Source organism: Misgurnus anguillicaudatus, chromosome 8, assembly GCF_027580225.2.
Source record: "Misgurnus anguillicaudatus chromosome 8, ASM2758022v2, whole genome shotgun sequence".
In the NCBI taxonomy this organism is placed as follows: domain Eukaryota; kingdom Metazoa; phylum Chordata; class Actinopteri; order Cypriniformes; family Cobitidae; genus Misgurnus; species Misgurnus anguillicaudatus.
The window spans coordinates 33,607,730-33,619,294 of NC_073344.2; the positions used below are offsets into that span (position 1 = coordinate 33,607,730).

Below are 11,565 nucleotides of genomic sequence, written 5' to 3' on the forward strand. Positions count from 1 at the left end.
AGTTCCCTTTTTAGGGAACTCGTGCTGCGTCACTGCGGTGACACTTTGGGGACGCTTCCAGGGGTAAGTGCATCTGAATGTGTACATCAAATTCAACCAATGGTGACGCTTAACGACAAAGACAGGGTGCAGGAAGTATATCGTATATCGCTATCTGAAATATTGCCAAAGATGGCGTTACAGGGGCACAGGAAGTATGGCAAGGGAGACGCAGCGTCTCGTTCCCTTCTCAGGGAACAACAGTTACATACGTAACCCGAGACGTTTTAACTATGCAAAAAAGCATTTTGGTACGAATCAACATTCGCATACAGAACATATTTAAAGCGAACAGTTTAGCACATGTGCTGAAAAGTATTTTTTTGTGCTAGAATTTTAGTGATATTATCCTACACTATACAGGGAATAATATGGATTTTTTTTACCAAAAACTATAACTGCATGTATATTTTCAAAAACTTCCCAGGTCCTTGCATTTTCCCCCAGATTCACAAACTTTCAAGGATTTCAAGGACCCGTGGGAACCCTGTGGATAATACAGACAGCTAGATTTGGTGAATGGATATACGGACAGATGGATAGGTTGGTAGATTTGGGTGAATGGACAGACATAGTTGGATTGGGTGAATGGATAGACAGACAGATGGACTGGATGGATAGGTTGGTGGATTTGGGTGAATGGACCAAAGGACAACTGGACCGACAATATGGGTGGGTGAATGGATAAACAGACCGATAGATGTATAGGCTAGTAGTGGATTGGGTGAATAGACAAACAATTAGACAGATGCACACTTATTTTCCTTTTTAATTCATATAAAAAGATTATCATAATTAAACACTGATAAGTAACTTGCAAAGCACGGCAATAATAAGGCATTAAATCCTTTATAAAATTGTTCTGACATTCAGGTAGAATGTTAAACAGTATATAGTTACAAATTACAATCAACCAGACATTTTTAACGACACAATGATCTTTGATCTTATCAACTGCAGCCACACACTGCAGTTATCATATGCAGAAGCCAACAATACAACATTGGCCAGGCAGGTTTAAGTCATTCAGTTTCTGTTGCTGACGGTGATCCAGGTGTCATCTTTGGGCGTGGACACCAGCTCATACCTGGCTTCAACCACCTGTCCTTCCACTTTGTGCAGTCTCAACCTGCGCACTAGGGTGCTGAGCAGCACCGTGGCCACGGTATATGCAAATCTGAGCAAATGAGAGACATAGAGAAAGAGGAAATATCAATTTAAATACTCCTTGATTTTGAAGTTATTTACTCCAGTTTATAGCTTATACCTGAGTTCAGGGCAGGCTTGGTTTCCTGAAAACCCAAGCAGTGAGAAGCTCTTCATCACTGACTCATCATTGAATCTGTCAGGATTAAACCTGTAAAAGAAGGGAGTCGTTTAAAAAGCTTTATTAAACTTTACCTCATAAATAAGGTTTGTTATAAAATTGGAGGGGGGTTCAAATATTTTTATTTATGTCAAAGGTTGTGATCTATAAAAAAAACGTAAAGGAAAAATGGGCTCGCAGGGTGGACTCTGAGGAGGATTCATGTACGCACACTTGCAGGTGATCTTTGATTTATACAGGGAACATTGTTTTGTTTTAGAAATCTTAATATTTTTTGCCGTATGCCATTTTTGGCTTTTGTGCGTATGTAGACTTTTAGTAAGGATCCTACACACAGTTTTATAAATGAGACCCCTGGTCTGGCATGACAGTCGGGAACCACATGCTCATTTTCTCGTATTTGAGGCGCGGTTTACGAATCCCCAGAGCCTTTTATTGGGTGCTACGAATGTCTATCAAAGCGACTGCACGTAGCTCATAGCTCAAAAGTTGCTCTTTTTTTAAAATAAACTTGCGTTCAAAACTACTTAGGACACTATTTAAGGCTGCATCGAAAAGTAACTTTGCGTCTACAAAACTGCTTCGGTGTGTCGCATAGACGTCGTCATCATCTTGCTGCCCCCTCCCCGTTCTATGATTGGTTCCCTATTTCAGGGGCAAAATTGGTCCATAGTTTCCATGCTAGACTTGCAGCGTGAATACATTTGTGCGCAAGGCAGCATGGGGAAACCCAGGCTAGCTTTGCACCAGACATACAAAAAACTTGTGCAATTTGTAATTATAATATTTAATAGGAAAAATGCAATGCACAACATACTCTCAATATAACAACAATAAATAGGCTATATATGCCTACTTAGAAAAGACGTCAAACTAAAAAAAGGTCTGTTTGACCTCTTTTTTGGTTTCCTGTGTCATCCTGGGACTTCCCCTTGATTCTAATGACGTTAGTTTCTGCTGTCTCTTTCTTAATGGTAATATTTTTTAGATTAGTTTTGTGACGTTCCTATAAAATACAATGATATGCTGCTTGGAATCCTTTTCATTTATTATATGGCTGTTTTCATTCTGAAACAAACTATTGGTGAGTGACAACATTTGGAAAATCCGGGCATGGATTAAAAAAGGATCATGACATAACCTAGACGCGCTCTCACCAATAGTCTCAGAAGCAGAAGTGCTAACAGTAATATTCCATTGCTGATTTTAGTGTTGTTTACACTATTGCGTGGCAGCGTTTTTATTTATATCAAATTATTTTTATTTTAGGCCATTTATATGGCCGTTTGATGAACATTAATCATGGGGGGGTCCCCACTGTATGGCTTAGAGATGATCCATTGTGCAAATGCGCATTTTCTCAATGAATGAATTTTAATGAATTACGGTGAAATGCCGGCACATCCAAAAGCCAGAGGGCGCTCTCGTGCAGAAAATCCATTTGTGCCGCAGAAGAAGTACCATTACAAACGCTATTCCAGGAAATGGGTCTCATTGGCTGCGTCCGAAACCGCATAACGTACAGTAGGTACTGAATGAGATGAAGTACCTACTTACTTACCGTTAAAACAGTAGGTACTGTGTAGTATGTATCCTGGTAGTATGAATGAAATTTGGACGTACTACATCCGCCATGTTGGTACATCACGTGACATACATCGTCATCACGTCATGTCATTCCAGCGGGAATACAGACGACGCAGCGTCTTCTTCGTTGGCTAACTCCTCTCCTAAGGCATCATGGGATAGTGAAGTGTCCATTGTATGCACACTGAAAAATCATACTACTCGCCTCGCCTACTGCTTTTCGCCTACTGTATAGTATGGAAGTAGGCGGTTTTGGACGCAGCACTTCACTAAGCATGCGTATGCAGATATTTCTTCGTGAAATATGCGGACGTTTTAACTAACAAGTCATGAATCAACAAAAAACTTGTATACTAAAATTTCTTCTAAATGTTTGCAATAACATGAGAACAACGTAGATTACACATACGCACTAATCATGAACAAGGAAAAAGAACCCTATAATATATATCTGTGTTATAGAGGGTTTCAGAAGTAACAACATAAACAAGCGGCTTTCGTGGTTAACACGTAACTTCCGGTAAACTCTGCTAAGAATAAATAGTAACAAAATACTTTAAACGTGGTTTATTTATATAACAAGCAAAATAAACAACATATAGATTATCTAGGAAACCAAAGCATTTGTTATTTTTGAGGAGGTATTTGTTCAAGAGTTCCGTTTAGCAACTAGTCAGACTATTAAAAAGATTGAAACCGGAAGTAAAGTTTGGACCAGACGCGTATCGCGTCACCACATATGCGCCCGATGAAATGTCTATATATATATTTTCCTTGTTCATGATTATTGCGTATGTGGGGTCTAAGTTGATTTTACATTTTTGCATACATTTAAAATAAATTTTGGTATGAAAGTTTTTGTTAAATCATGATTTGATAGTTAAAACGTCGGTATGCACAATTTACGAACAAATATGTGCGTACGCATGCTTAGTGAATAAGACCCAATGTCTATAAGCATATTTATATTGCTGTTCTTCAAATTGTTTCAGGTATTTTTGTGATAATAAAGAATATTTTTAATTATTTTGTTTAAAGAGTTTTGATTTTAAATGCAGGTTATGAACGACTCAGACTCTTTTAGACGGATAAGGACTTCCTACTGACCAAAACGCCATAATACACACATGAGCTGTTCATGAAACACAGAATCGGAGCCTAGCAAATCAGAATCAATTTCAGACAGATATTTTTAATGGGAAACGAGCCAGGGATATAAAGACCAGGGGGACAATCCCTCCCCCCCAGCAAATCGCACAATGGTTATATATGACAAACATAAAAACATATTGCCTACCTGTATGGTAGTGACCAAGTATCTGCATCTTGAAGAACCACACCCAGTGCATAAATAACCAATGTCTGCAGAAATCACAGAAGGCTTGTTAAACAAAAACTAACGATTAGTTGAACATGTAGCACCAAAACCATGCGCAATGTGAGACACAATGAAATACTACATCACTTTATTGATTAATCGCATACAAAATAAAAGTTCATTTTTGCATAATATATGTGTGTGTGCTGTGTGTACTTATTATGTATATTATGTATAAAACTGCAATCATCTGCATGTGATTTTGTTGCATGAGTAGCACAGCCCACAGTAATCTCATTGGTCTATTAAAAGCTGCATATTATTATTGACTTTCCTATGATACACTGATTAAAGCTTACACATTTGCAATTATGCAGTGGTTACACAATGACAATAAAGTTTTATTCTATTAATATAATATCCTTTTTGTGTGCACTGTGTAAAGCACTTCACTTTTAGTGGCATTACACCTAGTTTAAAAAAGGCTGGATTTTTTAAGTAGTCATTATTTTAAAAGTCACACGACTCTCTCTAGTCTACATTAAGAAGTAGAGCATACAATATAGTAAGTAATGCTTGGTCTCACCTCTTTAGGAATGAGGTGTTGGTCCACCTTTCCCTCTACCTCCTGTAATCTGGCAGCCACTGGTGTTAGTTTGGCTGTGCGGACGGTTTCATTCAGCACCTGCTGGCAGTATCTGCAGGGAACATATAATCAATATACAGTTACACAAGAGAATGTGATTGTATAATTGAGTCTGTCTGAAACCTGCAGAGGAATCCTTTATATCTTTAATATTGACTAAGTAAGGTCAAGTCAAAGATTGAAATTGATGTGAAATCAATAATTGAAATCAAACTTTGATGCATCTAATCTAATCATTAGATTTGGTTGCATATATTATACTATTCATTAATGTCACTGGGTGGGTGTGGGGCATATACAACACACTTTACTGCCTATTAATGTATTAACTTTTTAATGTTATCACATAAGGACCCCCTAGTGGACAAACTGTAGCTGTGAAAAGAAAAGACACTAATAGCATGCACATCAGGAAATCGTATATGATGTGGAGTCACCTAAGCCGAGGAATCTTGTCCAAGGATACAGGCTCATTCCCCAGTACTTCAACAAACTCATCATAGAGCCGCTCCTGCACTTCCTCTGATACCGACAAGAAGTGCACTGCCCAGATGCACACTGGGAAATCATACAGATGAAAACAGATGTTTTACAAAGTCGGGAAGGTAGCACATTTGATAAAGAGAAGACACATAAATCTCCTGAAAGAGAAATTAAGACTCACAGTTAGCAGTGATGACACAGCCAGCTAGAGTAAAAACCATCCCATCCTCCATCACCTTAGGTTAACAAAATATGACAAACATATTACCAACTTTCCTCAATTCATATCTTGACAAGAGTGTAGATCGGTTGGTGTTAAGATGATGTCACCTGCCGCTCGGTCAGATTAGCCTGAAGTAAAGAGTTAACAAAAGATGACTGACTGGATCCCTGTTCTTTTCCCACAGACTTCAACACTGACTCCATCTCAGCAAGAGCTGACATAACAAAAAACAACAACACGTGATCAATATTAGAGACTAAACAAAAAGTAAAGTCAATACTTCCTAGAACTGTTCAACTTCTTGCTCACCACTCTCATAATGTGCTTTTCTGCTGGAGCTCTTCTCTAGGGATCCGTCAAGATAACCCTTACCGATCTCCGACCAGATCTATTCAAATTCAGAAATGTGTGTTTAAAATAACAATTCATATGAATATTAGGGGGTAACGACTGATAAACGCTCACCGCTTCATGGTTCTTCCGAAACCGAATGACCTCAGCATCGTCCCGAAAGCGGCTGCCCATAGCGAGCCGAGTCACAGATTTCATAGCCATTCCAAGTAGATGTGCACAAAGGGGTGTGTGCTGAGACTTGGGATAAGATGCCCACTTACCAACCAGTTCCTCCACCAACTGTAGCAGAACAGGAAAGTGGTTCTCCAAAGATTGATTGATGGCTCCCTCATACACTTTTTTTCTCATCAGTGATTCGGTCACACCCGTACCCAAACCGGACTGGTAACCCAGCAACGACTTAAGCATTGTTTCAAATGAATCCGCTAAGGAAGGGTACAAACATGAATATATTTATATGAAAGTATTATTTTTACTATAATAGATTACTTGAATCTATTTGCAGATTAACACACTAGTCCGGTTGGGGTTGATGTGTTGACGTAGTTGGTCCACAGCACCCAGGCTGACCACCGGTCTTCCACCAAACCAGAATGATGCCACAGATCCGAACTCGTCGTGGAGACCCACCAAGAATTCATGCAGGCTTCCTTTGGTCACTATGTCCTGTAGATTTCCATCTTTTTCAACAGCAAAGAGAATAGTAAGTTAGTGAAAGTGGTTTAAAGCAAACAGAAAAAACAAAGTTAGAGACTTACTTTTCCTCTGTGGGGTTTAGTCCAGGTATACCTGAGGCTATTCTGGACGACTGACATGAAAACAAGAACACACATAACGTTATATTATTATTACAGCAGTTAATCGAAACATTTGTCGAGATGTTTACAAAAAACAATGTGGTACATTTATTTATCAATGTGCAAGAAATGCAAAAATATATTTAAACTTATTGAAGTCATGTTTTTATATGAACCACGTTTTAAAATACAATTATTACCAAGTACATGTTATAAACACAGCAACGCATTAATACAACTACACAACACATATGATATTAATATTTTTCACCGGATATAAATATAGGACAGCGCCGATTAGGACAATGACAAACGTCACTGCAAATATAGCAAAATCCAGCATTTTTGCTTGTCAGAAATGTTTAATGTCCGTCATAAATGAGTGAACAAGCTAACAGTTAATAATCCACGTCTACAGTGACCATCTGAAACCCAAACAGGCGTCCCTAGATCGGCATTCAACTACAAGACCTGACAACAACAAGACCAAAACAATCGATCGCAGAGTGAATTTTTTTGTAACGATGTTTGTTCTTATATTATTACTGGATAATTCTATTTTTAATGGTAGCTGTTTATGTTGAATTCTTTTAATAGGTTATTTCTGTTTATGTGTTTATTGTTTTGGTAATTTGTTGTAATTTTGTAAACTGCTGCATGACAGCCCAAATTTGATTTTTTTTTTGCATAAAATAAAATAATAGGAAAATATTTGGACGCAATGCGTCTTTTTATTGCAAGTATAAACAAGAGTAAAATTTCCAAATAATCAAGGATGAGATCAGAAGTAATGAAGCAAATTATGTAACATTCGTCAAATCTAACGGATCCAACTATTTGACACTTTTTGATTGTTAATCTTCGTGTCATAATTTAATACTTAAAGTCACAAAGATTTTTTTTATTTCGGTACTGTTGAGGAAAATGTACATTAAGGAATAAAGTATTTTGCCAATAAAATTAGAACGGCATGCGTCGCTGCGCAACTCTCCCGGCGTGTGACACCAAAGTATCGCTCTCGCGGTACTGTGATCTCATACGCCGATCGTTCTGCGCTGCGCCTGGTTTAAACTGCAAGAACTCGACCACACTCAATTTCCTCAAGGTTGTATATAATTAACGGTGAGTGGCTGGTAGTAATTAGTCTCGTTATGATCTCTTGATATGTGACACACAGCAGAAAGGTTTTAACTATCAAAAGTAACGCACGAAAATGGTAGTTATTGAAGCATTTTTAGCGTTTACGCTTAGTTTATATTTTAGCAACGCTCAGGATCAACAGTTTTCCTGGCACGTGCCACAATATCAATCTGGTGGTTTATCACCATTTCTCAAAGAATTTGGCCAGCAGGGGCTGAGGGGTGACCCGGTGAGGTCCTCGTCCCACCAACGCTGTATGCTCGAGCAGTATGAGCGCATTGCGTGCGGAGAGACTGACATCACTCCGGAAGAATGTGACGCTATCAGCTGCTGTTATGATGGACGAGGCTGTTACTATGCCAAGGCGGGTGGGACATCTTCATAACTTCCATAGGAAAATACACTTATCAGTAAATGATACAGTGCATGCCATATAAAGATGTTGGGTTTGGTCTGATAATTGCCCTTACTAAATACTGTAGGTACTAAATGTTTTTTTTTTTTTCTTTATGCCAGTTACCCTGCAGTGCACAAGAGATGGGCAGTTTGTGTTGGTGGTTGCTCGAGATGCAACAATGCCACCCATCAGTTTGGACTCCATCCACATGGTGGAGAGTGTCTCCAGCGAGTGTGCTTCTGTTGAAACCACGGCCAATTTTGCCATCTATCAGTTTCCGGTCAGTTCCTGTGGTACCCAAATGAAGGTGAGGGGGGCCTTGAATACATGTTATTGATAATGGCAGCATTTATCTTTTTAACACTGCTACCTTACACAGTATATCTCTATTCTGCCTTTTCTTTAGGAAGAAAATCATTATATTGTTTATGAAAACATGATGTCATCAGCATACGAAGTGGGCATTGGACGCCATGGATCCATCTCAAGAGATGGCACTTATAAGTTAGGGACTTATTTTACAGTTTCCTGTGATCCCTTTTAATCAGTTGGCATCACTGGACCTTTTTGACTTAGTGGTCTGTCTTTGGTGTCATTTGAACAATGTAATATTTTCCAGGTTAAAGTTCCAATGCAGGTATTCAGGAACGGCAGTTGAGGCTCTGATGGTGGAGGTAAATATGGTCACACCCCCTCCACCGGTCTCCCAGAAGGAACCCCTCAGAGTGGAGCTCAGGATCGCCAATGGACAGTGTACCACTAAAGGATGCTCTGATGGTAAGAAATGTCCACTTCGCATGTGCGAGGGGCTCATCTTGCAGTGCTACAGTACCCACTGAAATGGTAAAACTTATTGTTAATTGAATACATTGTATTGTCACATGACCTTTTTAAAAAGTTGCATGTTTAATTCCGTGTCTAGTTCAAGGGCAGACAGTGCCTATGTCTTGCAGTCTGGCAGTTTTTTTGTAGATTTGTTAAGGAAAATGCTTCTAATACTTTCTTGTGCATTTTAGAGGATATGTATACCTCGTACTACTCCAAGGAAGACTACCCGGTCACCAAAGTATTGACAGAACCGGTTTACGTGGAGGTGCGGATTCTGGAAAGAATAGATCCAAACATTGTCCTGGTCCTTGATCACTGCTGGGCCACTTCCACCCAGGAACCTCAGAGCGGGCCCCAGTGGGACCTAATACGTAATGGGTAACTACTAGTTGTAAATAAATCAAAGTTTGGTTTAATTCATTGATTTTTAAATATTTATACTTACTCGTTCGATATTTTAGATATCAAGGGTATACTTTCACAATGTTCTTTGTGTAGGGTGATTTTTATTTTTATTTTTTTTTGGAAAACAGTAAGTCACAAAATTTACAGGTAGGGTTACAATTACGCTGGTCCACCAAAATAGTCTATTTCGAGGGTTCTCAAACTTTGCGGCCAGGGACCTCTTACAGGGCAAATTTTTAGTTACTAAGCATATTCCTACCGTTTTGTTTAAATTACATTTGGACTCATAAGTTATATATTTTTTAAATTATCTTCATATTAGAGATCATAAAATCAACAGTAGTAAGACTGACATGGTTCTTAGATGAAAATATATTTTTTTTAATAATAATCATTTCGTTTTTTAAAGTCTCACGAACCACCTGGCTAAGCATTAAAGGAACATGCCGATTTTTTGGGGGGGGATTTTAGCTTATTCACCGTACCCCCCAGAGTTAGATAAGTCCATACACTTTTTTTCATCTCTGTGCGTGCCGTAACTGTCTGACGCACCCAATGCTAGCCTAGCTTAGCACAGAGACTTGAAGTAAATGGCTCCAGCTAGCATACTGCTCCCAATAAGTGACAAATAACACCATTTTCCTATTTATGTTGTAATTTGTATGGTCACAGAATGTACAAATAACAAGGTCACATGAGACACAGCCATCTTTTAACCATATACTACTGGGAGCTATATTCACAGATGCCCCATGGGGCTTCTCGGGTGCTGTGAGCAAATCACTCCGCCCAAGTAGATGTTTGTGTCTCATGTGATCTTGTTATTTGTACATGTTGTGACTATACAAATTACAACATATAAATAGGAAAATGTTGGCATTAATTTTTACCTATTGGGAGGAGTATGCTAGCTGGAGCCATTTACTTCAAGTCTTTGTGCTAAGCTAGGCTAGCGGTGGGTGTGTCAGACAGAGTTACGGCACGCACAGAGACGAAAAGATTATGTATGCACTTATCTAACTCTGGGGGATACGGTGAATAAGCTAAAATCCCAAAAATTCGGCGTGTTCCTTTAAGGACCACTACTTTGAGAACCCCTGGCCTATTGGATGAAAAGGTGTCACATGCCCATGTCTGAAATTCTAAGCTTGCCTCAAACTCCTTTAATTATGCCACAAGATCAAATGTTACATTTTATTTTCCCTGTCGGTGCTCTTCGTAGGTGTCCCTATAAGGATGACCATTACCTGACCACCACGCTTCCTGTTGTAGAGTCCGGGCTGGAGTATCCATCTCATTACAAACGCTTCGTCATGAGGATGTTCACCTTTGTAGATCAGTCCTCTCTTGTGCCTTTGCAGGAACGGGTATGTACTCTTCTGTCCACTATGCGTTGCTTTATACTTTTTAATTTTATACCTTTTTTATATACGTAAAAACAATTTTGTTGTCCCCACTCCTTTCTTGTCTTTAACAGGTCTTCATTCACTGCACCACGTCTGTTTGTCAGCCGCTTGCCAATGAGTCCTGCGAGCCAAGCTGTGGCAAGACAAGTGAGTACAGCAACAAAAGAGTCTAGATATAGCAATGTTTCACTATTTAGAGTAATTGGGATTGGCTAGAATCTGAATGTATACTTTTTTTTTCTGTTTTAATCTTAATAGAAATTCCCGTTTTAGAAGAACTGAAGGATTATGAAGGGAAAGTTTTAGTTTCGAGTGGCGAGGTCCAACTCGTTTCTAATTCACCAGTTTCGGAGAACCTACAGTATGAGGAAGGTATGAAATGCTATTTAGGATTATTTGCATAGGATTTTTAAAGTACTATCTGACTTTTACTTGTATGTTTCTAGTGCCACACATATTAGGTTATGGGTTATGGGCAGGAGCAGCTCTAACTGTGGTTGGTGTCTGTGGACTCGTGGTGGCCGTTTTTAAACGGCGTCCTGGACCTCGTCCTCAGCCTGCACCAGTGTGATTTAATAAAATGACCAAAATGTATTTGGTTTGTGTGGCTTTTGC

At 39.0% G+C, this 11,565-nt stretch overlaps 2 protein-coding genes across 2 annotated transcripts; one reads left to right on the forward strand and one right to left on the reverse strand.

Annotated features, from left to right (window-relative positions):
- Positions 1–790: 790 nt before the first annotated feature.
- Positions 791–7,255, reverse strand: cyp20a1 (cytochrome P450, family 20, subfamily A, polypeptide 1). Its single transcript, XM_073870739.1, has 12 exons — positions 7,046–7,255; positions 6,736–6,785; positions 6,493–6,659; positions 6,089–6,402; positions 5,933–6,011; positions 5,731–5,837; positions 5,582–5,636; positions 5,355–5,475; positions 4,858–4,969; positions 4,251–4,315; positions 1,307–1,396; positions 791–1,216 (listed from the first exon to the last, which is right to left on the reverse strand). The coding sequence occupies exons 1-12, from the start codon at positions 7,115–7,117 to the stop codon at positions 1,066–1,068; spliced, it is 1,383 nt and encodes a 460-aa protein (XP_073726840.1). The 5' UTR covers positions 7,118–7,255; the 3' UTR covers positions 791–1,065.
- Positions 7,256–7,902: 647 nt separating this feature from the next.
- Positions 7,903–11,544, forward strand: zp2l2 (zona pellucida glycoprotein 2, like 2). The gene is made up of 9 exons (XM_055212156.2): positions 7,903–8,282; positions 8,431–8,618; positions 8,718–8,815; positions 8,931–9,088; positions 9,328–9,517; positions 10,767–10,911; positions 11,022–11,097; positions 11,209–11,322; positions 11,397–11,544. The coding sequence occupies exons 1-9, from the start codon at positions 7,988–7,990 to the stop codon at positions 11,519–11,521; spliced, it is 1,389 nt and encodes a 462-aa protein (XP_055068131.2). The 5' UTR covers positions 7,903–7,987; the 3' UTR covers positions 11,522–11,544.
- Positions 11,545–11,565: the final 21 nt, after the last annotated feature.